Source organism: Crinia signifera, chromosome 1 (assembly GCF_055691185.1).
Source record: "Crinia signifera chromosome 1, ASM5569118v1, whole genome shotgun sequence".
Taxonomy (NCBI): domain Eukaryota; kingdom Metazoa; phylum Chordata; class Amphibia; order Anura; family Myobatrachidae; genus Crinia; species Crinia signifera.
The window spans coordinates 221,668,339-221,691,019 of NC_139217.1; the positions used below are offsets into that span (position 1 = coordinate 221,668,339).

The following is a 22,681-nucleotide window of genomic DNA, read 5'->3' on the forward strand; positions in this document are numbered from 1 at the left end:
ATGTCTCTCACTCAGGTGCTTTAATCAATAAGCAATGGTCAGGTTACACAGAACTGCCTGGCAGCATGGACTCACCCAGGTGCTGTAATCAGCCTGCAGTGTTTAAACTAACACTGAGCTGTCAGCAGCATGAGACAGAGCAGAACCAGCAGGATGTCACAAGCAGGTATCACTAAAATACTTGAATGTTGTGACAATGCCCCCTTTTTGTGAGTGAACAGCAAAGATCCATATTTCTTTGACGGGTGCATTAAGAAAAACCTGGAGCAATGGAGTAGGTCAGTATTTCCTATTCAGAGCTGCTGTCTGGAAACAACAGCCTTCTAATGTCTCTGTTTTTATGTCCAGAAATATGTGTTACATCACTTGTGTTCTGGAGAATGTTTGATAAATCTCCCTGTAAGAAAGAATTACATTTTATCCAATAACTGAATTTGCCCAATTTACACAACTGCATAGAAAATATTATTTATTTTTTGTTGTTTATTATTTTGCATATATGGGGTGAATATCTGCATTTTTTTTAAAGTGGCAATCATACACACTGCAAAACCAGTTTGATTTTGAAGTGTAAATGATTGGAGTGTGGTATAATTACCCGACTGCACAGCGTGGGGAGCGCAATGAAGCCCCTTGCGGGCACATTTTATTTTATTCTCCCTCTATGGGGGTCGTGGACCCCCACGAGGGAGCAGTCGGGATTCCGACGTCGGAGTATTGACTGTCGGAATCCCGACTCTCGGGGAGCCGTCCGGCACCCAAAGGATTGCTGCTTTAAAATAAAAATGGAGATTTCTTACCAAATCTCTCACTTTCTGATTGTCTCATCCTATTACATTGTATGAATATTGTATTATTGTTATTTATTTTTTATTTCACGCAATATAGTGGAATAACAAATATCGGTTTATTGGGTTTGCTCAAATATGATTGTTATTGCTTGAAATCGTTCTCCGATTCTTTCAGTGCATTTTTTGATAATATTAAGGCCTTGATTCCATGCTTCTTTAATATCACCCATCTAAATGTAATGTTGGGGTAAAGTTAGTAAGGTTACTGCCAGGTGGCTGAGCCAATTTGACCATGTAACTTAAGGGCACCTGAAACCTTTAATCAAGCCCTATGCAGAATGTCTGGGAGGCTCCCAAATATCTACAAGTTCTCCTTGACTTGCTGGAGAGCAGGGAAACCCTGTTTGAAATTGTCTGGGTGTAGCAATATTAAAAAATTCACTGCAAACAGTGTATCTATACTTCCCTACCTGAGCCGCTCCTTGAGGGAGAAAATCCTCTGTTCTTGGACTTCCCTGGAAATGTACGATTGCCATCACCTGTGTGCAGCTAGTTAATTAATAAGAAATATGTTTCACTACAGGTGATGGCAATCATACATTACCAGGAAAGTCCAGGACCAGAGCATTTTCTCCCTCATGGAGAGGGTCAGGTAGGCAAGTATGCAGTGTAATCATAATCTCAATTCACAGCACTGTGCTGTGAGAGGTGGGGTCATTTTGTAGCTTGGCAAGTACATTTGTAGATTTTATGCTCAGTATTTGCTACTGTATGTGTAATAATATCTATGCCAACAATGTTGCTTTTAGTTGTTTAATTTTTAAGTTGTAAATACAGTTTGAGTATCCCTTATCCAAATATCCATTATCCCAATTATTCCGAAAACCATACATTGCAGAAAGTGAAGAAAAAAAATTCTTGCTAAAAACCTACTGGGGACATCTGCAACAGCACTACTTGGTGCATAATAAGTAACTGGCACTAAATATGTGCAAGAAAATGATTGCTTGGCATTCAAAATCAGAGCCTGAGATAGTACACAAATTTTGTTTCATGTTTTGAAACCTTGCTTATGCACAAATAAAATATATTTGTGTATATTTCATGTTTGTTGTGTTTGTACAACATAAATACAAGATACCTAAATATACATTTAACGGAATAATCCGTTATCCAAAATTATTCTAGCGCCGGGCATTTTGGATAAGGGATACTCAACCTGTATATCTACCAGTCTTGTATGCATAACTGTTAAGTGATCATTTGGGTCCATGTTTAGAACTCAGCATTTAAGCTATCCAAAATAAAAGTATATCTATAAATGCAAACAACTCAATTTATGTTTTTTTTAAAACGATGACAGCAGCATTTAGGGCACATTTCCAAAGAACTACTGTAAATAAAAGCTCTACAATTTTGTATTTGAGCAGACATTGGGGTTTATTCTAGTTCATTCTTTCTGACAAAATCCTTCTTAGATGGACAAAACCATGTGCACTGCAGGGGGGCAGATGTAACATGTGCAGAGAGAATTAGATTTGGGTGAGTTATTTTGTTTCTGTGCAGGGAAAATACTGACTGCATGATTTTACACTTCAATATAGATCTCACTTTGAAGAAAAACCCCACCCAAATCTAATTCTCTCTGCACAAGTTACATCTGCCCCACCCGCAGTGCACATGGTTTTGTCCATCTAAGAAGGATTTTGTCAGAAAGAATGGACATTGTCATTTAGATTTCTGAAGTGCTCGCAATAAGCTGAGATGTTTAAAGGCATATCACTTTTCCAGATATGTTAATAATATTATAAAATTATAAAATTAGACTTGAGTTCTTCGAAAAAGTGCTACTGCTGCAAAAAAAGTGACACCACCATTTATTTACACATATACAGTTAAGTTTTGAATGAATGTAAATATGTTACCCATAAATGTCATTTGATAATAACTGTTCTTTTTTTTCTATTTTTTTTTTTTTTTGCATCTCCATCTGTAGAAGTGGAACAAAGAGGTAATTTAAATTACACAAATGTATAAATATGTTTAATACTTAATAATTTCATTTAATAATGACATTTCATAACACTATCGGAAATCAGTAACAATTGTTGTACTTACCATTTCCCACCTCGTGTTACATTTCAAAGTAATAGCCATTGTATCGGTAACTTCTTTTAACAATATTTAAGGGAATACACCAAAAAAATTTAAAATAAATTTGCAATAAATCTATTAACATTCGCACATATCTATCTCTAGAAGATTTTTTTGTTTAGTTACTTCTACAAAACATTTGTGTGGTGTGGCACACAGAACAGAATGGAAACAGTAAGTTAGAAAAAAGGATAAGAGACTGTCAAGCAAATGGGAAAAATAAAGAGACTACATGTATGTGTGCATCTATTTATTCAGAGAGTAGGAATGATTCCTCAATTGTGCCTTAAATTGCAGGTTTAAATTAAATAAGTAAAAAGCTGGTTTCACATTGCAAAAACCTGCTTTCAACCCGTTTTTGCAAATGTGTCTTAAAACTGGTCAAAAGCCAGTTCAACCCCTTTCATATTGTATGTTGTAATGGTATATTGCAGTTTCAATACTGTTTTTGTACCTTCAGATTCAACCCGTTTCCCCCATAGAAAGACATACAATGTAATTTTAAATGTTTTTTTTCCTGCTTGTGGGCGGGGATCAAGTGTGGTGATCATTTGTAGCAAATATCTTTTCTGAGCTGTTCAAACTGCAGGGAAAATGTCTCGGAAACGTGTAGGATCCTGCTTTTAACACGTTTCAAAATACCTGTATTTTGTAACCGGTAAATTGATAGTGGAGCTTTCATATTGCAGCTGGTACCGTTTTAAAGCTGTTAAAAATCGTCAATATGCCGTGTTAAAACTGCAATGTGAAAGGGGCTAAAAAGGTTTCACATGAGACCATATGCAAATTTGGTATGTGCAAGGGCCTCTTATCGTGTTTCGTGTTTTGCGTCTGTATCTCCGCCCGTGTTTTGGATCTGGATCTGTTTCAAAACACCACCCTTTCGTCTTTCGTGGTTTCTATTTTGGATTTGTATTTTTTTTTTTAAAAACATATAAATTGCTAAAATCGCAGAATTTGTGGGTTTTTTTTTTGCTACTACGCTATTATTAACATCAATAATATTAATGTCCACTAATTCCCAGTCTATCCTGAATACCTCACACCTCAAAATGTTTTCTTTTAGGCCAAAAGGTTGTACAGAATGTTCTGCTGCTGCTTTCCCTGCCGAAGGAATCGGATGAGTACCCAATCTATTAACATAGCACCACAACCACACTCACACATGAAAACCAACCTTACCATGGTTTCTTGGAACGTTGAGGGCCTTAATACCCCCCTTAAATGGAAAACAGTTCTGACCCACCTACGTAAATTTAGACCAGACATCACCTTTCTCCAGGAGACCCACAGGAAGGCCTCAGACCCAAATATTCTTAGATACAAATGGATTGGGGAATGTAAATCGGCCTCCTTTCTCACCAAGTCTAGGGGAGTTTTAATAATTTTTAGGAAATCCCTTAATTATTCCATTGTGTCGGAATGGGCAGATCCTAATGGGAGGTTTCTTTTTCTAAAGGTGACTATTGAAAACAAACTGTATACATTGGCTTGTGTGTATGCTCCTACAGGATACAATGTTTTTCTCAGATCTCTACACTAACTTACAAGGTTGGGCGGAGGACACATAAATAATGGGTGGCGACTTTAACGCAATCTTAGATCCCCTACTGGACGTTACAACCCACCCAGATAAACACTCTGGAAACAGGCAAATCCCCCCGACTCTCTCCCTACTGATTGACTCCTTACATTTAATAGACCCTTGGCACTTCTTGAATCCAGTAGATAGAGAATACACCTTCTTTTCCAACCCTCACTCTTCCTTTTCTAGGTTAGACTATTGGCTTCTGGATGATTCTCTGCTACACAGAGTCGAAGATTCTAGCATCTCGAACATCCTTATCTCTGACCACGCACCTATTATATTGAAATTGTCCTTGGACAATCCTATTAAACAATCCTTTAACTGGCGCTTTCCGGACTATCTTAATAACTCCCTAGATTTTAAAAACTACTTGACACAAACATTATTTAACTATACCAATGATAACAACATTCATAGTGACGATATCAACTTGTTTTGGCAAGCCTCCAAACGTGCTACGAGGTCATATCTTGGCTTATGTCTCTTCCCAAAAGAAAAAAAACACCACCTTAAACTTAGAAAAGCCTCCAAAGAGGTTTCCACGGCCTCCCCATCTGATACGAACCATTCTATATACAAAGACACTAAGTCGGCCTATGATGCCATAGCAACAGAATGAGCCAACGTGAACATTCAATTTAGAAAAACTATTTCAGATGGGGCAACCATCCGGGTAGGCTGCTGGCAAATCTAGTGAGGGCAGCTATGGGTCACAAACCCATATCTGCAATAAAATCAAACACTGGGGCCTTTACCACTGACCAAGAGCAAATTACCAAATTATTCCTTTCTTATTTTGAATCCCTATATCAAGCCCCGCCATTACACCAAACCAATATATCACATTTTATACAAACAGCCAAAGTACCCCAGCTCTCTTCTGAACACCGAGAACTTTTAATGTCACCTATCAGTGAAGGCGAGGTTGAAAACATTGTTAAATCATTGCCTTTACATAAGACCCCAGGCCCATGCGGCTTTTCGGCATCCTATTATAAATTACTTAGGTCCCAAGTAACCCCACACCTAATTCGATTATATAACTCCATTCTCACTGGACAACCTGCCCCCCCCCTTCCCCGGCTTTAATGAAGCCAGAATAATTATCATACCCAAACCCAACAAAGATCACCAACTAGTGTCGTCGTATAGACCCATCTCCTTGCTTAACCAAGACCTAAAGATCTTCACAAAACTCATTGCCTCACGTCTCCAATCAATTCTCCCATCCCTTGTATTGCCCCAACATACAGGATTCCTTAGGAACCGACACTCAGTGCACAATGTAAGATCATTAATAGCGGCCATGTACAAAACTCACCTCACCAAGTCCAAACAAATGATTGTCCTTAGCTGCGACGCAGATAAGGCCTTTGACAGAGTGTCCTGGCATTATTTAACAACCTTGCTACACACTCAGAACTTTGGCCCCAAATGTATCCATGTCTTTCAGACCCTATACCATACCCCCTCTGCATTCCTCACCATTAATAATTCTAATTCGACCCCCTTTCAGCTACACAGGGGCACTCGCCAAGGCTGCCCATTATCCCCCTTGTTGCTCAACATGGCCCACTCTTAAGACATTTCCTACTTAACAAAAGTTGGGAGGGTGTTCAACTTGCACAATCCGAACTAAAGGTGTCTGCATTTGCTGACGACCTTTTACTCTACATATCTAATCCAAAGCAAGCAGTTCCCAGCATACTTAACATCGGAATTTGAAAAAGTAGGAGGTTTTAAAATAAATTATTCAAAATCATAGGCATTGGCCTTTTCCCCAGTGGTGAAACTGGGCTGGGATGAACCGTTTCATTTCAAGTGGGCCCCCAGGGAGGGAATTACTTATTTAGGTATCAAAATCCCAACACACCCTTCTCAACTATACACTCAGAACTTTGGGCCATTATGGTCCAAAACCACAACAGATTTTGGTAAATGGGCTCACTTACCTCTGTCATACATAGGCAGAGGTTATTTGTATAAAATGATCACTTTCCCTAGACTTTTATACACATTGCTAATGTTGCCCATCATTCCTCCCAAAGGGGACATTGCAAAGCACAATAAAAAAACTATCCAAGTTCTTGTGGTCCGGAAAGCGCCCACGAATATCACTATTTAAAATGCAACAGAAGAGGGAGCTTGGAGGCCTTAATTTGCCATGCCTCAGAACCTACGCCATGGCGGCCAATTATCGTATCACATTGGATTGGATATCAGGTTCAAATACTAATTTCTCTGAAGAGCAGAGTTTTATTCCTAACACACACCTAATAGCATTACTGCATAAAACCCCTCAGGTAATGCCAGAGGAGGTAAAGAGTAATCTTCTTCTTAACACAACCTGTATGGCGTGGAGACTGGTCCGGTCAGCTGTCCACACTTCGAAATACACATCTATCTTTCTCCCCCTATGGGGTAATCCCAATTTCATACCAAGTCAATTTACAAATGTCTTCAAATTATGGAATACTGGAGACTTAAATACAATGCACATTTTTTAAAGGTAGACTCCCTAGCCTTCCTGACGTACATGGATTTGAAAGATAAATATCCTGATCTCCAGATTTCACACTTTACATATACACAGGTGAAGTGCTATGCCCAAACGATACTCCCTCTGACAGGCCCAAACTTCAAGCTCTGTGATCTTGACAGAATACTACATGTAAGATTGGACAGGCCCCTTTAAACCTCTTATATTTATGACCTTTGTCACAAGTCTATAATATTAGATCAACCCCCGAAAGGTTTTCTGAAGTGGCAGAATAACTTCCCTGAGCTAACCATGAAGACAATGTTGACGGCATAACAGACATTAAACAATAGTCTAGTATCTCTCTCCTATATGGAGATGCATCAAAAGTTGTTACATAGATCATATTTTACTCCAAAACTTAAATATCTTACGGGGGGGAGCTCTCAACGTCAACTGTTACAAGTGAGGTAACACAGATGCGGACTTGATGCACTGCATGTGGTCCTGTGATGTTGTGCAGTCTATTTGGACAGAGTTTCAGGATTAGGTCAAAATAAAACTAGATATAGATTACAATATCTCAAAAGCTTGGTTTTGCATTCGCAAACGCCTTTCATGAGGCACCCGACTGTTACTTGTAAAAATGGCTGCGACTGTTAAAAAAACAATACTGTCAGAATGGATTTCGACAACCCCATCCCCACTATCTTTAGCCTTCCCCAGAATAACGTATCTGTTTATGATGGACTGGACAGAAACCTCTGTTCAAAAAGAAAAGTTGACAAATATTTTGATACCAATTGTATTTTGTACAAGTTTGTCTTTTTCTGTCAATAAAAGATAAATTGAAAAAAAAAAGGTTGCACAGAGGTAGATGGATGGCTATGCTAATCAACACAAGTAGGCGGCACAAACTCGAAGCCCATCTAGGTGTGGCACTGCAGCGGCAGACAGGATGGCAGTTTTAAAAACTAGGCCCCAAAGAGTACATAATACCAATAAAAGAGGTCCTTGGGTCCTCTCATCCACCCTTATGTTGAGTAAATAGGATATGTACACTGTCTTTAACAAACCAATCATTTCAGAAAAATGGTCTGCCACACGACCATGGCTGAAATGATTGGTTTGTTTGGGCCCACACAAATAAAAGAAGCAAATCTTCTCTCCCTGTACAAACTGTCTCTACAGAGGCAAGATGTCATCCTCATCCTCCAATTCCTCACCCCCTTCAGTATGCACAGTATATCCTCATTCTCACAGATTATCAATTTGTCCCTGCAGGAACCCACCATTACAGGTCCCACTTCAGTCTCTGAAGGCAATTGCTGGTCTTCATTGGAGAATTGATAATTCTTTTTGATGGACATCATCTTCTACACATTTTATGGAAGCAACCTCCTATGCCGCTCACTGACCAGGTTCCCAGCTGCACTAAAGCATCTCCTGCATGCCCCTGTCACTTTTTAGGAAATGCTGCACCACAAAATTTATTGTGTTGGCAAAACATGGCACATGTCGGAAATTGCCCATATGTAATAAGAGAGTATAAGTGAGGTAAGCCACTGCGCTTAGAGAATCTCCATCAGTTTCTCTAAGAGGTTGTTGGCATTGTGTCTCTTAGTGAAACCAGTGAAACACAACGTTGCCTCCCTTGGAACAAGCTGGCATTTCGGAGATGCTGCTACTGCTACAGTGGGCTGTCACAGTCATACAGTTCTTAGTTTGCCCTGTACCACTTGTCCACATACAGTATCTGTAGTTAAGTGTAAAGTGGGTATAACTGTATTTTTCAGGGCACTGAGTACACTTTATTGGACATCTCTGTACATCCTGAGTATCACCTGCCTAATGAAGTAGAATCTAGATGGGATTTTGTACCGGGGACAAAATACCTCCATCAATCTTCTTGTCACAGACCCACCGGTCGCTCCTCCAGATACGTCAACCTGAGCAGCTCCGGCCGTGACTGGGGTTCACTTTGGACACACGGGTCCCCTATACAAGGTCACTGCCACCAATGCAAGTTTTGAAGAACGCTTGCATACGTTCGGATACACAATACAATATATAAAAAGGCTTTTAGCAAAAAGCTGCCCTCTAGCGTAAGTCCTAAGAACACCAAATTCAGATACTTGCTGCTGCTCAATTGATTGAGACTGCATATGTTTTCATTGAACATCAGTTAACATCTATTAAATTGTAATCTTGATAGTCAGCATTGGTATGATCACCATTAGATGGTTGATGATAATTAACTTTCTTAGTGTATATATATATATATATATATATATATATATATATATATATATATATATATATATATCTCAAGAAGAAAAGGGGTTGTGGTCCTGTCTGCGCTCTAAGGTCTGCTGCACCTCTAGATACCTCGCTGTTAATAGAGGTATGTAATAGACATGAAGACAAAGGAAAAGTATAGTGGTTATATACAGCAAAAATTATTTTTTCTTTATTGAAGAACCCTTTTCTGAAAGACGGGTTCTTCAATAAAGAAAAAAGAATTTTTGCTGTATATAACAGTAATAATCTGTTGGAAAGTGTGTGTCACACATGGAATGTATGAAGCTATGATCATGTGTATAATTTAGTATGTTTTACTCTATTTTATGAAATAAACCTTTAAATTTGTCATTGTACATCTGTGAAACCACCAGCGCACCTCTATACTTTTCCTTTGTCTTCATATATATATACACACATACATACATACATACATACATATATACATACATACATACATACATACAAGTAATCCAATATTTGCGCAAGAGAGTCCCAATATAAGGTGATCTGTCTGTAAATGGAAGTCCACATGCAGTGCAGCTGTACTCAATTGTGTGTTTCACCAAACAACACAGGTTGAAGACATGTAGAAAAAAGCCAGAGAGCGCACAAATGAGCAAATATGAAAGTAGCAAATTACTATAATATTATATAATATAATTATATTATATATTATATAATATTACTATAATAAAAAAAGCTCACATACATGTAAGATCAGAATAGCAGGTATGCAGTCAAAATCAATATAAACCCGATGCAGCAGCAATCAATCGTCCACACCTGGACCCCCTAAAACCTTTTCCTGCACTTGCTGCTGAGCAGAGGAGAGATCTGTGCGACAGTGCGATCCAAATACTGCTATATTGTCCTGCAATTACCGTTCATGTGAGGCTCTGTGTCACGGCCCTGCATGCCTTCTGAGGCGCGGACTCAGCGTGCATAAACAGCGGCCCCGGCATGACTCTCACCTCATCAGCGCCCTCCGCCCTTCACACAGCTGGGAGATGGAGATCTGGCGCACGGCTCTGATGCGAGCCCTCGATCTAGTCCCCCCGCTCAGTAGTGAACACCTGGAGCGGCTGGCTGGACTTGGGGATCACGCGCCTCCTAGCGCATCATCCATCGGGAGACAGCGGTTCCCCCCATGATCGATGGGCTGATGAGTTAAGCCAGCGAGCCCGGCGGGGTGCTTGGCACCACTGAAGGGCAAGGTGGGGATCTCTGACGCCATTACAGTCTCCCCTCCTCACTTAGCTCCAGCTCCCTGGACCGCATAAGGACGCAGCCTAGGGGATTTGTCCTACAATCCCTCTCTCTTGCCACACATATGCCTCTTGGCTTTTGAGTATACCACAGATACCATCTTGCCCTCTAATACTGCAGCTGCATGGTGGCCTCCATTATAGACAGTATCCCACAGGTGGGTTGGCTTTGTGACTCCCTCCCCTCTCTGCCCTTTGCTTTATTACCTGGACTTCCATTCCCTCCCTACCACCCAGCAAGGAGTGTGGTGCTTACCAGTGCACAATATGGGGAAAACTGGCACTGCATCTGCTGCATTCAAATTGGAAAAATATGCCTGCGGCTCCCAAGCTCCCACCTCTACACTGCCTTCCCAGGCCCCTAACCCCCCTCCACCCTCCCAATCAGAGGAGGAATCACCTCCTGCTGAAAACTCCATTCCATCTACTCAACAGATCCTTTTAGCCATAACGGCATCTAAACAGAGTCACGGACAAAATTGGTCAGGTGCAATCGGACATTTCTTTAATCAGACATGACATGCAAAAAATATGGGAGAGGGTGGGGGAAACGGAACACTGCATATCCAACCTGGAAGATTTGACTAATCCCCTTAAGGCTGCAGTTGCTTATTTAACCACACAAATATCGGCTGTCAAGTCCAAGTTATCAGATATGGAGGGGTGTTTATGCCGTAACAACATGCGCTTCGTTGGCTTTCCTGAGAGAACAGAGGGCTCCTTTCCTGAGAAATTCCTTGAGAGGTGGCTTCTGGAGCTGTTTTCAACTGATGATTTCACCCGGCAGTTTGCAGTGGAAAGGTCCCACCGTTTACCTGCTAGGGCTCCACCACCAGGGGCACCCCCGCGAACATTCATTGCCCATTTTCTACACTACAAAGACAGGGATATGGTGCTCCGGCTGGCCCGTGAGCGGGGCCCCTTGAAATTCGACATCCAGGTTATGGCGGCCTATCCAGATTTCGCAGCAGACATCCAGAAAACTTGGGCCCAATTTCTTCAGGTCAAGAGGAAACTCTGAGACCGCCAAGTCCAATACTTGATGCTTTTCCCAGGGCGCTTGAGGGTAGTATCGGATGGCAACACTCACTTATTCAATTCCCCTCAGGAGGCTGAGCAGTGGCTGGATCTCAGACCACCAAGACCAAATTAATGTTCTTCTTGTGAGCATAACGGTTGTAATATATATTAAGTGGGTCATTTACTTCAAATATTACTGCTTGTTTTGCCAATGACCACCTTTATGGGAGGTCCGGGTTACGCTATCTTTTTTTCTCTCTCCAAAATCCTTTTATCAGTACAGCATATATGCTTCCTAATGGAGCTTACTGCTAGGAAATAGTTATTTTATAGTTGTCCACTGGTCTCTATACCCCTGGGTTAACATAGGTACTTTATAGGTTGGGTAATTTTTCTCCTTGTTACTTGGGATCCAAAGTATATCTAATGTTTGATAGATATGCCGGGAGGGTTGGGGTGTTTGGGGTTCCTTTCTATTATGTTTGTTTTTACTGATATGTAAACGGGTAATGTACAATTTGCTCATAAAGTGTGCTTATGCTGATTGCTGCGGTCATGGGTCCAGGCTGTGGTTACTGAAACTTTCTCCTTATTTGCAAAGGTTGGGTCCTGCTGGGGTGGACTGTTTGACCTAAAAATCTGTATCACTCCCAATGCTATTGTGTTTTCCAATGTTCTGTCCTGCTTCCTTTGCCCCTGGAGGCTTTCTCCTTTATTTCCTATTTCCCATGTCCTCTTTCATCTATCTCACATACCCATAAACTAGCGGGGCTCGGCATACTCGGCTGGAATGTTAGGGGACTTAATGACCGTGTCAACCCCTCCGAGATTAAAAAACATGGGGCAGATGTGGCGTGCCTCTCTGAGATGCACCTGGTTGGCTCCAGGACACTGTCGCTGAAAAAGCCCTGGGTTGGCCACATGTTCCACTCTACCTTCTCCACCAATGCTAGAGGGGTGTCAATTCTGATAAAAAAAAAATCATTTTCATCTCATCCACCACCAAATTAACCAATATGGTCAGTATGTTTTTCTGAGAGCATCTATCAATCACCTTATTATGAATATATTAGCCATTTATATACCCCCCCCCCCCCTATAACAATGACAGAGGCAGTGATGTTTCTTGCCTCCTTCCCATCAGACCCTACTGTTTGCATTGGGGATTTTAACAATATTCTAGATAAAACTCTTGATAGGTGGACAGGTGCAGATACTCCCTCCCCCTCCTCTATCCCCTCTCCCACTCCGTTTGCCAAACTGATAAATGAACTTGACCTGATAGACGTCTGGAGACATAGAGACCCGAACCAGAAACAGTTTTCTTGATTCTCTCCAGGCCATCAATCCTTTTCTAGGATAGACCTAGCATTGGTCTCTCCAGATCTAATTCCCAAAACTACACTAGTTGAATACCTTCAGAGGGGGATCTCGGACCACTCCCCGGTAGTCATTACCTTGGATCTGATGCCTTCTAGAGGTGCCAGCACCTGGAAGCTGAATCCCCTCTGGATTACTCTGATGAAAGATGGGGGTGTGCTGCTCGGGGAGTGGTCGGACTTTCATAAGGACAATGTTTCGTGCGCTGACCCTGTACATGAAACATTTAAGACTGTTATTAGGGGATCCCTTTTGAAAAGAGTTGCCAACATTAAAAAGTCCAGTAGGGAGGAGGAGGTTAAACTAGAAAAACTATGCTCCCAGAGTGAAACTACATACTTGAGATCTGGCCTTGTAGAGGATAAACTAAGGTGGGATGTGGCACGTAAATTATGGACTGACTGTCTGCTAGATAAGTCCAAGCGTAGACTCCTTTTCTCAGCACATGCTAGATATTCTCAATCTGATGCAGGGGGTAGCTATTTGGCGTATCTCACCCGGGATGAAAGATCAATGAGCTCCATTCAAAAAATATGTGATCCACTGGGTGTGGAATATTACACCACCCTGGAAATTGCTCAAATTTTTCTATCCTTTTACTCCTCGCTATACTCCTCCCGGGCGACATATGCTAATGATCAGCTGGTGCACTACCTCTCGGGGATTAATGTACTTGCCCTCTCCCAGCAGGCTGTGGACCTTTTGGAGGCGGACATAATGATCTCTGAGATTGAGACTGCTATTGCTTCCTTTCCGAATAGAAAGGCTCCTGGTAGTGATGGTATACCGATAGAGGTTTATAAAAAATATAAAGACTACTTTATACCTTATCTTCTCCAATTATACAATGATCTTAAGAGTTGTGGTACCCTCCCTCCATCCATGGCGGAGGCAATCATTGTGGTAATCCCCAAGCCGGGGAATGATCCCACTCTTCCAGATTCCTACTGCCCCATATCACTCCTATCAACAGATGTAAAAATATTAGCCAAAATCTTAGCACTTAGGCTTAATGCGGTGGTTACCTCAGTTATTCATGAGGATCAATCAGGCTTTATCCCGGGTCGTTCTACCACTCGAAATCTTAGGAGGCTCTTCTGTCACCTACAGGGGGACGCGGATTCCGAGTCGGGGGCAGTGGTGGTGTCCCTGGATGCAGCCAAGGCCTTCGACTCTGTAGAATGGGGTTACTTGTGGGAGGTTTTGCGCCGCTTTGCCTTTGGCCCTAGCTTCATTAATTGGGTACACCTCCTATACGCCTCTCCTATGGCCCGCATATCAGTGAATGGCTGTGTGACCTTGGCATTCCCACTTGGTAGGGGTACCAGACAAGGCTTTCCCTTGTCCCCTGCCCTCTTCGCCCTTGCCATTGAGCCCTTGGCTATTATTTTCTGTGACTCCCCGGTGGTTCGTGGTATTCCCCTTGGGGGGCGGGAGGACGTGGTCGCCCTATATGCTGACGACACTACTTTTTCTTAATGATGCCGAGGCTTCCCTTACAGCAATGTTGCATTTAGTGGAGACCTTTGGCTCTTTCTCGGGTTTACTGATAAATTGGGGGAAATCGAGTATTCTCTCTATTTCGGGTGTGATTTCGAGCGGGCTGCCCTCCTCCTCCCCCCTTCAGTGGGTCCTTAAGTTTAAGTACCTTGGTGTCTGGATCACCCCTAGGGTGACTGAATTTATATCCCTTAACATTGACTTGGTCACTACGGAATTGAAGAGTCCTATACACCTTTGGAAAAAGCGCCCTCTCATTGTCATGGGCCGAATAAACCTCATTAAAATGACGATACGCCACAAATACCTGTATCTTTTACAGCACTCCCCAATATACATACCTAAACACATCTTTATGAGCATAAATAGCCTACTATCATCCTTCATATGGTGAAACAGGCCACCTAGAATTGCCTTAAAGACATTAACTAAACTCAGAATTGATGGTGGACTGGGGCTCCCGAACTTTAGGGCCTACTATTTAGCTGCTCAGCTGATGCACCTATTGGACTGGATCTTGGGCCGATGTGGGTCTACCTTTGAGTGCTCCTACGCCGAGTGTGTGGGGTCTCGTTTCTCCCCTCTTCAGTTTCTTCTTTCCTATCCTTTCACTCCTACTATTTCCCCTCTCTTTAGACAGGCACTCCTTGTGTGGAGACAAGCGCATAAACTATGTAGCTGGGGGGGGGGGGGGGGATGGTGAGACACCTTTATGGTACAATAGGGCCTATGTTGAGTTCAAGCAACTCTCTTTGGATGGCTTTTGGCTTAGGACGGGTCTCACATCTCTTTCCCAACTGTTCCTGGAAGGAACTATTAAATCGTTCCAACAGCTCTCTGAGGAATTACACTTGTCCAATAGATCCTTCTACCGTTATTTGCAACTCAGACATGCCGCTCAAACTCAGTTTGCTAACTCTCCCCCTACTACCTCTGACTCCCCGATTAAGACCCCCTTCAAAATCTCACCACGAGAAAGCAAATCTCCACCATGTACAATTGCATTGTTAGCCAGATTGAAACCAATGGTCTTGATTCCCTTAAGGCCAAGTGGGAGCTTAACATTGGTATCTCCTTAATTCAATTAGATACACCACCCCCTGTTTGAAATACCAACAAATTTAATTCTATGTGCTACATAGAGCGTATCGATCCCCAGTGTCTATGTATAGAGCGGGACTTAGGTCTGAAGATACAGTACTTGCCCTAGATGTGCCTAGCCTGCCGCAGACTTTTGGCATATGCTTTGGTCCTGTCCACCGGTGCTGGCTTTTTGGGGGGCGGTCTGGACCGACATAACCATTACCGAGCCATCTCTCCCTCCCATTGATCCTAAATACTGCATGTTTGCTCTTGACCTCGGGGAGTCCCTCTCGCCCCCAATATATAAATATGTTCTAATGTCTAACTGCATTAGCTAAGGTTCTTATCGCTAGAAAGTGGCTTGATGTCTCATATCCAAATATTTATAATTGGAGAGCCCTTGTCAACAAAGTTGCGGGACATGAGCGCTTCACATATGGGTCTAGAGGCTCGCTAGCCCCCTACACGGCTAAATGGAGTGGATGGACCTCCTCTAGATTTGCCCTGTCCACTGGCACTCAGTTGGACCCACCTACTCACTAGTACCTGTGATAGTCTAATTCAATACTGTTCTATTGGACTTCCCTCGCAGCATGACTATGGCACTTCTCTACCTTGCACACTTTTCAGCACTAGGAGCTTCTGAGCAATGAGTACCCTATATGTATGTATTTACTCTACTCTATTCCTTTTGGGGGGAGGGGGGTTTCTTTTGTTCTGTTTAAGGGTAAGTTCAATGGAAAAAATTGTAAACCTGTTTCCATTAACCGCATAATTTGTACAGAAATACAGTATGCATGTGTGCTTTTTCTCTCCTATCGAATAACTGAGACTCAAACATGGACTCTCTTTTATGGAACTTCTTTATTGATGTCAATTTACACTGTCATGTTGTGCAGTATTTCTATGAAATGCACCTTTATTGTACAATTGTACAATTGTGCTTAAAGTTTTTGTTTTCACAATGTTATCAACACTTTTTTTCACCAAATATTTTCCCTCCGCCTCACTAATTTAACATATATAATTTATACATAATTTATTTCACAACATAATATCTCTTACATATGGCTTTCTTTACACTGATCCCAATACTCACACTCAATATCACAAATATATTGTTTCAATGATACTCATCACTTTAAAAATTGAGACTCACAATATATTATCCCATAATAAATTATACATGGAGATAAACAAATGTGTGTGTATATATATATATATATATATATATATATATATATATATATATATATATATATATATGCAAAAGAGAAAAGAAGGAGCGCACCGTGTAAATATAAATATCAGATTTTACTGTGTAAAAAATAAGCAGCTCGCATACATATTAGAAACTTGTAATCAGCATATCACCGAAAACGGGCTCAAATCACATCAGCGGTTCTCTCAGCTCAACACAGGTAGATGATTTCAGGGAGCTTCTTTAGCGAGACCATTCGGCGTGGCTTCCCGACTTTGCTGACTGCCGTACACGTCTCCATCCGGTGTTCCTGTTGATCCAGCATCTGCGGTCTGTGTACCGCCGAATGGTCTCGCTAAAGAAGCTCCCTGATATCATCTACCTGTGTTGAGCTGTGAGAACCGCTGATGTGATTTGAGCCCGTTTTCGGTGATATGCTGATTACAAGTTTCTAATATGTATGTGAGCTGCTTATTTTTTACACAGTAAAATCTGATATTTATATTTACACGGTGCACTCCTTCTTTTCTCTTTTGCATGCCTGTACTGTTGGAGGCTAGAGCAAGCCTCCTGTGAAGTTGAGCGGCACTGACATTCCTGTACTACTATTCTGGACGGAGATATAAATACTTGAGACGCTTTGCGCATTGGTATTCTGTATGTATATATATATATATATATAAAGTCCAGAGTGGAGCTGCACATCATCTACTTGCATTTAAAGCGGCGGTGCCATCCACAGACCCCCCATGGGGTATCGATATAGCGTACAGACTAGTGCTGCCGTCTGTACGCTATATATATATAAAGGTCCTTGTATTGTTCGGCACTCCGATAAATACACACAGGTACCCCTTACCAACACTCAGGCTGGAGGGGAATAAGGCGGCACTCCACGGATTTTGGTGAAATCAAAATAGTTTATATCGGCATAATCAAAATGGAAACCATCAACATTTCAAGGCTCTGTGGCCTTTTCGTCAGGATGTGCTCCAAAAGTGCTGAAGTGCTGTGCAAAAAGAACAGAGCTACTGCTCTCTTACCTGTATATAAGGCTTTAGCGTGTCTGTGTGTCGTTCATTCCTCCAGCTTCTGACGGAGCCGAGCTTCCGGGTGCTGCGGCTACTCCCCCTGCCTTGCGGTTGTTGCCCGGCAACCCTGGACGCTCCTGCTGCGTCACGCTCTGGAGTCTCTGAACTGTGCCAATAAGACCAACATAAATCTGTTGGATATAAAGTGCTGTTAGTGACAAAATAAACTTTGAACAAATGCGTGCTATGCCTTACTTAGTGTAAACTATGTGAAAGAAATGCTTGTGTTGTTTTAAAAAGCGCTCTAGTTGTGTTACATGGAATGTTACTATCTTAATTTAAATATTGATATGATTATGGTTAGTTATTTCACTGCACCTCATGCACCTTTAGATACACCCAAGTACAAAAAATGTTTTACATACAGTTCTTGTAGCATACTGTATATTTCACTGTACAGAATACATATTTCAAAGCAGTTATTATTAGTATCGCTAACAAAACTATGTAGCTTTATGATGTAGTTCTAGATGAATGCATTCCAAGCAATCATCTCATTTAGTCCCGCTGGGGCTAATATATTTAACCGGTATATCCATTGGGATTCTTTTTGAGATAATAGCCTCTGTCTGTTGCCTCCTCGGCTCAGGGGGGGACATGGTCGATTATTTTGCATTTGAAATCTGCCAGTGTGTGTCCGCTTGTTTTAAAATGTCGGGCAACCGGTTGGTTAATAACTTTTCCTTGTAAGCTTGCTGTTATGGCCAATCGATGTAAGGGGCCATTCGGGATCTCAGATGTACAATGGTCTGTCCCACGTAGTACTTGTTGCACGGACACATGATGATGTAAATAATGTATGGCGTCTTGCAATTAAGTACATGTCTGATGTTGTACACTTGATCTGTCAGGGGTTGTTTGAACTTGGCCCCTGTTTCGAAGTAACTGCATGCCGTACATGAGGGACACCGGTAACAGCCTGGTTTTTTCTCTTGAATGTTGAAGATAGTAGATTTTGTTCTGGTTTCAACATTTGTTTTTACCAAAAAGTCCCGCAAATTTTTTCCCCTACGGAATCTTGGCATTATTGCTTTGTGGCTGAATGTTGGTAGCTGCTTGTCACAGGTTACTATCGGCCACACTCCTTTTAATGCTCGGGGTAATACTCTGGTTTGCTGGTGTATACGTAGTAACAAACAGGATTTTTTCAAACAATGTTTTTTGAGTTTTTGTTAGTAATTGCTGTCTAGGGATTTTTCTTACTTGTTCCTTTTGTTTGTTAAGGTCTGACAGGTTGTATCCTCTGGCAGCAAATTTGTTTACCATGATGTCCAGATATTGGTCCCGTTGTGTTGTCTCGCTGTCAATTCTTGTTACCCGCATCAGTTGTGATTTGGGGAGACTTCTTTTAAGCGTTGGAGGGTGATTGCTGCTATATTGTAGGAGAGTGTTCCTGTCAGTCTCCTTGCGGTATACAGAGGTGATAATGTTGTTGTTCTGTACACTGATGGTAACATCTAGATAATGGACCCTTTCTTTTTCAATATTGTATGTGAACTTTATAGGGCTGTCCCAAGAGTTGATGTTGTCAATATGTTTGGATAGATCTTCTGTGTTTCCCGACCAAATGAGAAACAGGTCGTCTATGTAGCGTGTGTACATGACGATATATTGGCTGATGGCGGTATCTGCAAAAAATAACTCATTTTCTTGCTCAAACATGTACACATTCGCCAGTGCTGGCGACACGTTAGAGCCCATTGAGCAGCCTGTTAGTTGTAAAAAGAACTTTCCATTATGCATAAAATAATTTTTAGTTAGGGTCATTTCTAGCAGTGTTAAAAACAGCTCAATGTCCAGGGCAGTAAACTTCACACGATGTAAAAAGACTTGCATGGCTGAAAGTGCTTGTGCATGCGGTATTACCGTGTATAGATTTTTTACATCCATTATACATAATGTTGTATTTTCTGGTAAAGTCGGTAATTCAGCCAGTTTGATGAGAAATTGGGTAGTATCCTTTAGGAATGTTTTTTGTTGCATTATATAAGGCTGTATAAGAGAGTCCAAAAACTGTGAGACAGGCTGTAGCAGAGATCCCCGGGCAGAGATGATGGGTCTGCCCGGTGGATTCTTGGGATCCTTATGGATTTTTGGGATCGTATAGATTACTGGGCTCACCGGAAAGTCTTGGGTTAATGTTTTGTAGACCTTTTTGCTGAAATGTCCTTGATTGAATGCTTGTGTTAAGACTATGTCCAGCTCTTTTTTAAAAGTCTTTGTGGGGTCACCCGGTAATTTTCTATACGTATCAGTGTCCGCTAGTAATGTGTCCAAATTTCGGACATACTCCACAGTATCTTGTAGCACTATGCCACCGCCTTTGTCAGCAGGGCGAATAGTGATGTTGGGATTCTGTGATAAATTCTTAAGTGCCATGCTTTCCTCTTTATTCAAGTTCTTCCATTTTTTTGGTGCTGTTTGAGTGAATTTTTGAACAGATGCATCTATAATATTCACAAAGGTTTTTATAGATGGGTTGTTTGAGGGTGGATCGAATGAGGAATGGGCATGTTTTGTGAGGAAGGTTTCGTGCCTGTCTGGTTGTGTTTTTGGAGAATGCTGAAAAAATTCTTTAATCCTTAAGGATCTCCCAAATTTGTGCAGGTCTACTTGCCAATCAGACTCGTGATGTATATTGGATGGAACGAATGTAAGTCCCTGTTGAGGATGGTTTCTTCTGTAACTGTGAGAGGATGTGCAGATAAGTTAAAGATCACGGTTTCCTTTTGTTGGTGGGTGGCTTTCCGGATCCTATGCGTCTGGCCCCCTCGTCGGGTAAATCGGGTAGTTTGCCTCCGGTTTTGGCCAGGGTTAGTCTGCCTAAAGGGAGTGCTGCATTTGGAATATGTTCGTCAGAGTCCTCTAAAGCACAATACAAAAAAGACCTTGAAAAATTAAAAAAAAGAAAAGGGGAGACCGTACAGGGTGACTATGAGGACGGCAGAGTGTATCGGTGGCTCAACGGCTCTGAACCCATCCGCCAAAAGGGACGCTCCAATCTAAGGCAGTCATGGAGAGATCGTCAACATCGTGAAAATCCTAGATATACTAGCGACAGCGATTTTGCTTTAGAGGACTCTGACGAACATACTCAAAATGCAGCACTCCCTTCAGGCAGACTAAACCGGGCCAAAACCGGAGGCAAACTACCCGATTTACCCGACGAGGGGGCCAGACGCATAGGATCCGGAAAGCCACCCACCAACAAAAGGAAACCGTGATCTTTAACTTATCTGCACATCCTCTTACAGTTACAGAAAAAACTATCCTCAACAAGGGACTTACATTTGTTCCATCCAATGTACATCACGAGTTTGATTGGCAAGTAGACCTGCACAAATTTGGGAGATCCTTAAGGATTAAAGAATTTTTTCAGCATTCTCCAAAAACACAACCAGACAGGCACGAAACCTTCCTCACAAAACATGCCCATTCCTCATTCGATCCACCATCAAACAACCCATCTATAAAAACCTTTGTGAATATTATAGATGCATCTGTTCAAAAATTCACTCAAACAGCACCAAAAAATGGAAGAACTTGAATAAAGAGGAAAGCATGGCACTTAAGAATTTATCACACAATCCCAACATCACTAATCGCCCCGCCGACAAGATACTGTGGAGTATGTCCGAAATTTGGACACATTACTAGCGGACACTGATACGTATAGAAAATTACCGGGTGACCCCACAAAGACTTTTAAAAAAGAGCTGGACATAGTCTTAACACAAGCATTCAATCAAGGACATTTCAGCAAAAAGGTCTACAAAACATTAACCCAAGACTTTCCGGTGAGCCCAGTAATCTATACGATCCCAAAAATCCATAAGGATCCCAAGAATCCACCGGGCAGACCCATCATCTCTGCCCGGGGATCTCTGCTACAGCCTGTCTCACAGTTTTTGGACTCTCTTATACAGCCTTATATAATGCAACAAAAAACATTCCTAAAGGATACTACCCAATTTCTCACCAAACTGGCTGAATTACCGACTTTACCAGAAAATACAACATTATGTACAATGGATGTAAAAAATCTATACACGGTAATACCGCATGCACAAGCACTTTCAGCCATGCAAGTCTTTTTACATCGTGTGAAGTTTACTGCCCTGGACATTGAGCTGTTTTTAACACTGCTAGAAATGACCCTAACTAAAAATTATTTTATGCATAATGGAAAGTTCTTTTTACAACTAACGGGCTGCTCAATGGGCTCTAACGTGTCGCCAGCACTGGCGAATGTGTACATGTTCGAGCAAGAAAATTAGTTATTTTTTGCAGATATATCGTCATGTACACACGCTACATAGATGACCTGTTTCTCATTTGGTCGGGAAACACAGAAGATCTCTCCAAACATATTGACAACATCAACTCTTGGGACAGCCCCATAAAGTTCACATACAATATTGAAAAAGAAAGGGTCCATTATCTAGACGTTACCATCAGTGTACAGAACAACAACATTATCACCTCTGTATACCGCAAGGAGACTGACAGGAACACTCTCCTACAATATAGCAGCAATCACCCTCCAACCCTTAAAAGAAGTCTCCCCAAATCACAACTGATGCGGGTAGCAAGAATTGACAGCGAGACAACACAACGGGACCAAGATCTGGACATCATGGTTAACAAATTTGCTGCCAGAGGATACAACCTGTCAGACCTTAACAAACAAAAGGAACAAGTAAGAAAAATCCCTAGACAGCAATTACTAACAAAAACTCAAAATTATCGTATGAAAAATCCCGTTTGTGACTACGTATACACCAGCAACCAGAGTATTACCCCGAGCATTAAAAGGAGTGTGGCC

General features: G+C 41.6%; 1 protein-coding gene across 20 annotated transcripts in view; it reads left to right on the forward strand.

The window, feature by feature from the left end:
* The window catches only part of ADGRL3 (adhesion G protein-coupled receptor L3), a 1,133,398-nt gene that overhangs the window by 204,499 nt on the left and 906,218 nt on the right, over positions 1–22,681 (forward strand). For 16 of the 20 annotated variants that reach the window (XM_083179292.1, XM_083179295.1, XM_083179293.1 and 13 more), the window contains one exon: positions 2,788–2,802. The exons of the other annotated variants lie outside the window; for them this stretch is intronic. In XM_083179292.1, the coding sequence (XP_083035418.1) occupies positions 2,788–2,802 (15 nt within the window). The remainder of the gene's footprint in view (positions 1–2,787; positions 2,803–22,681) is intronic. 20 annotated transcript variants of the gene reach the window in all.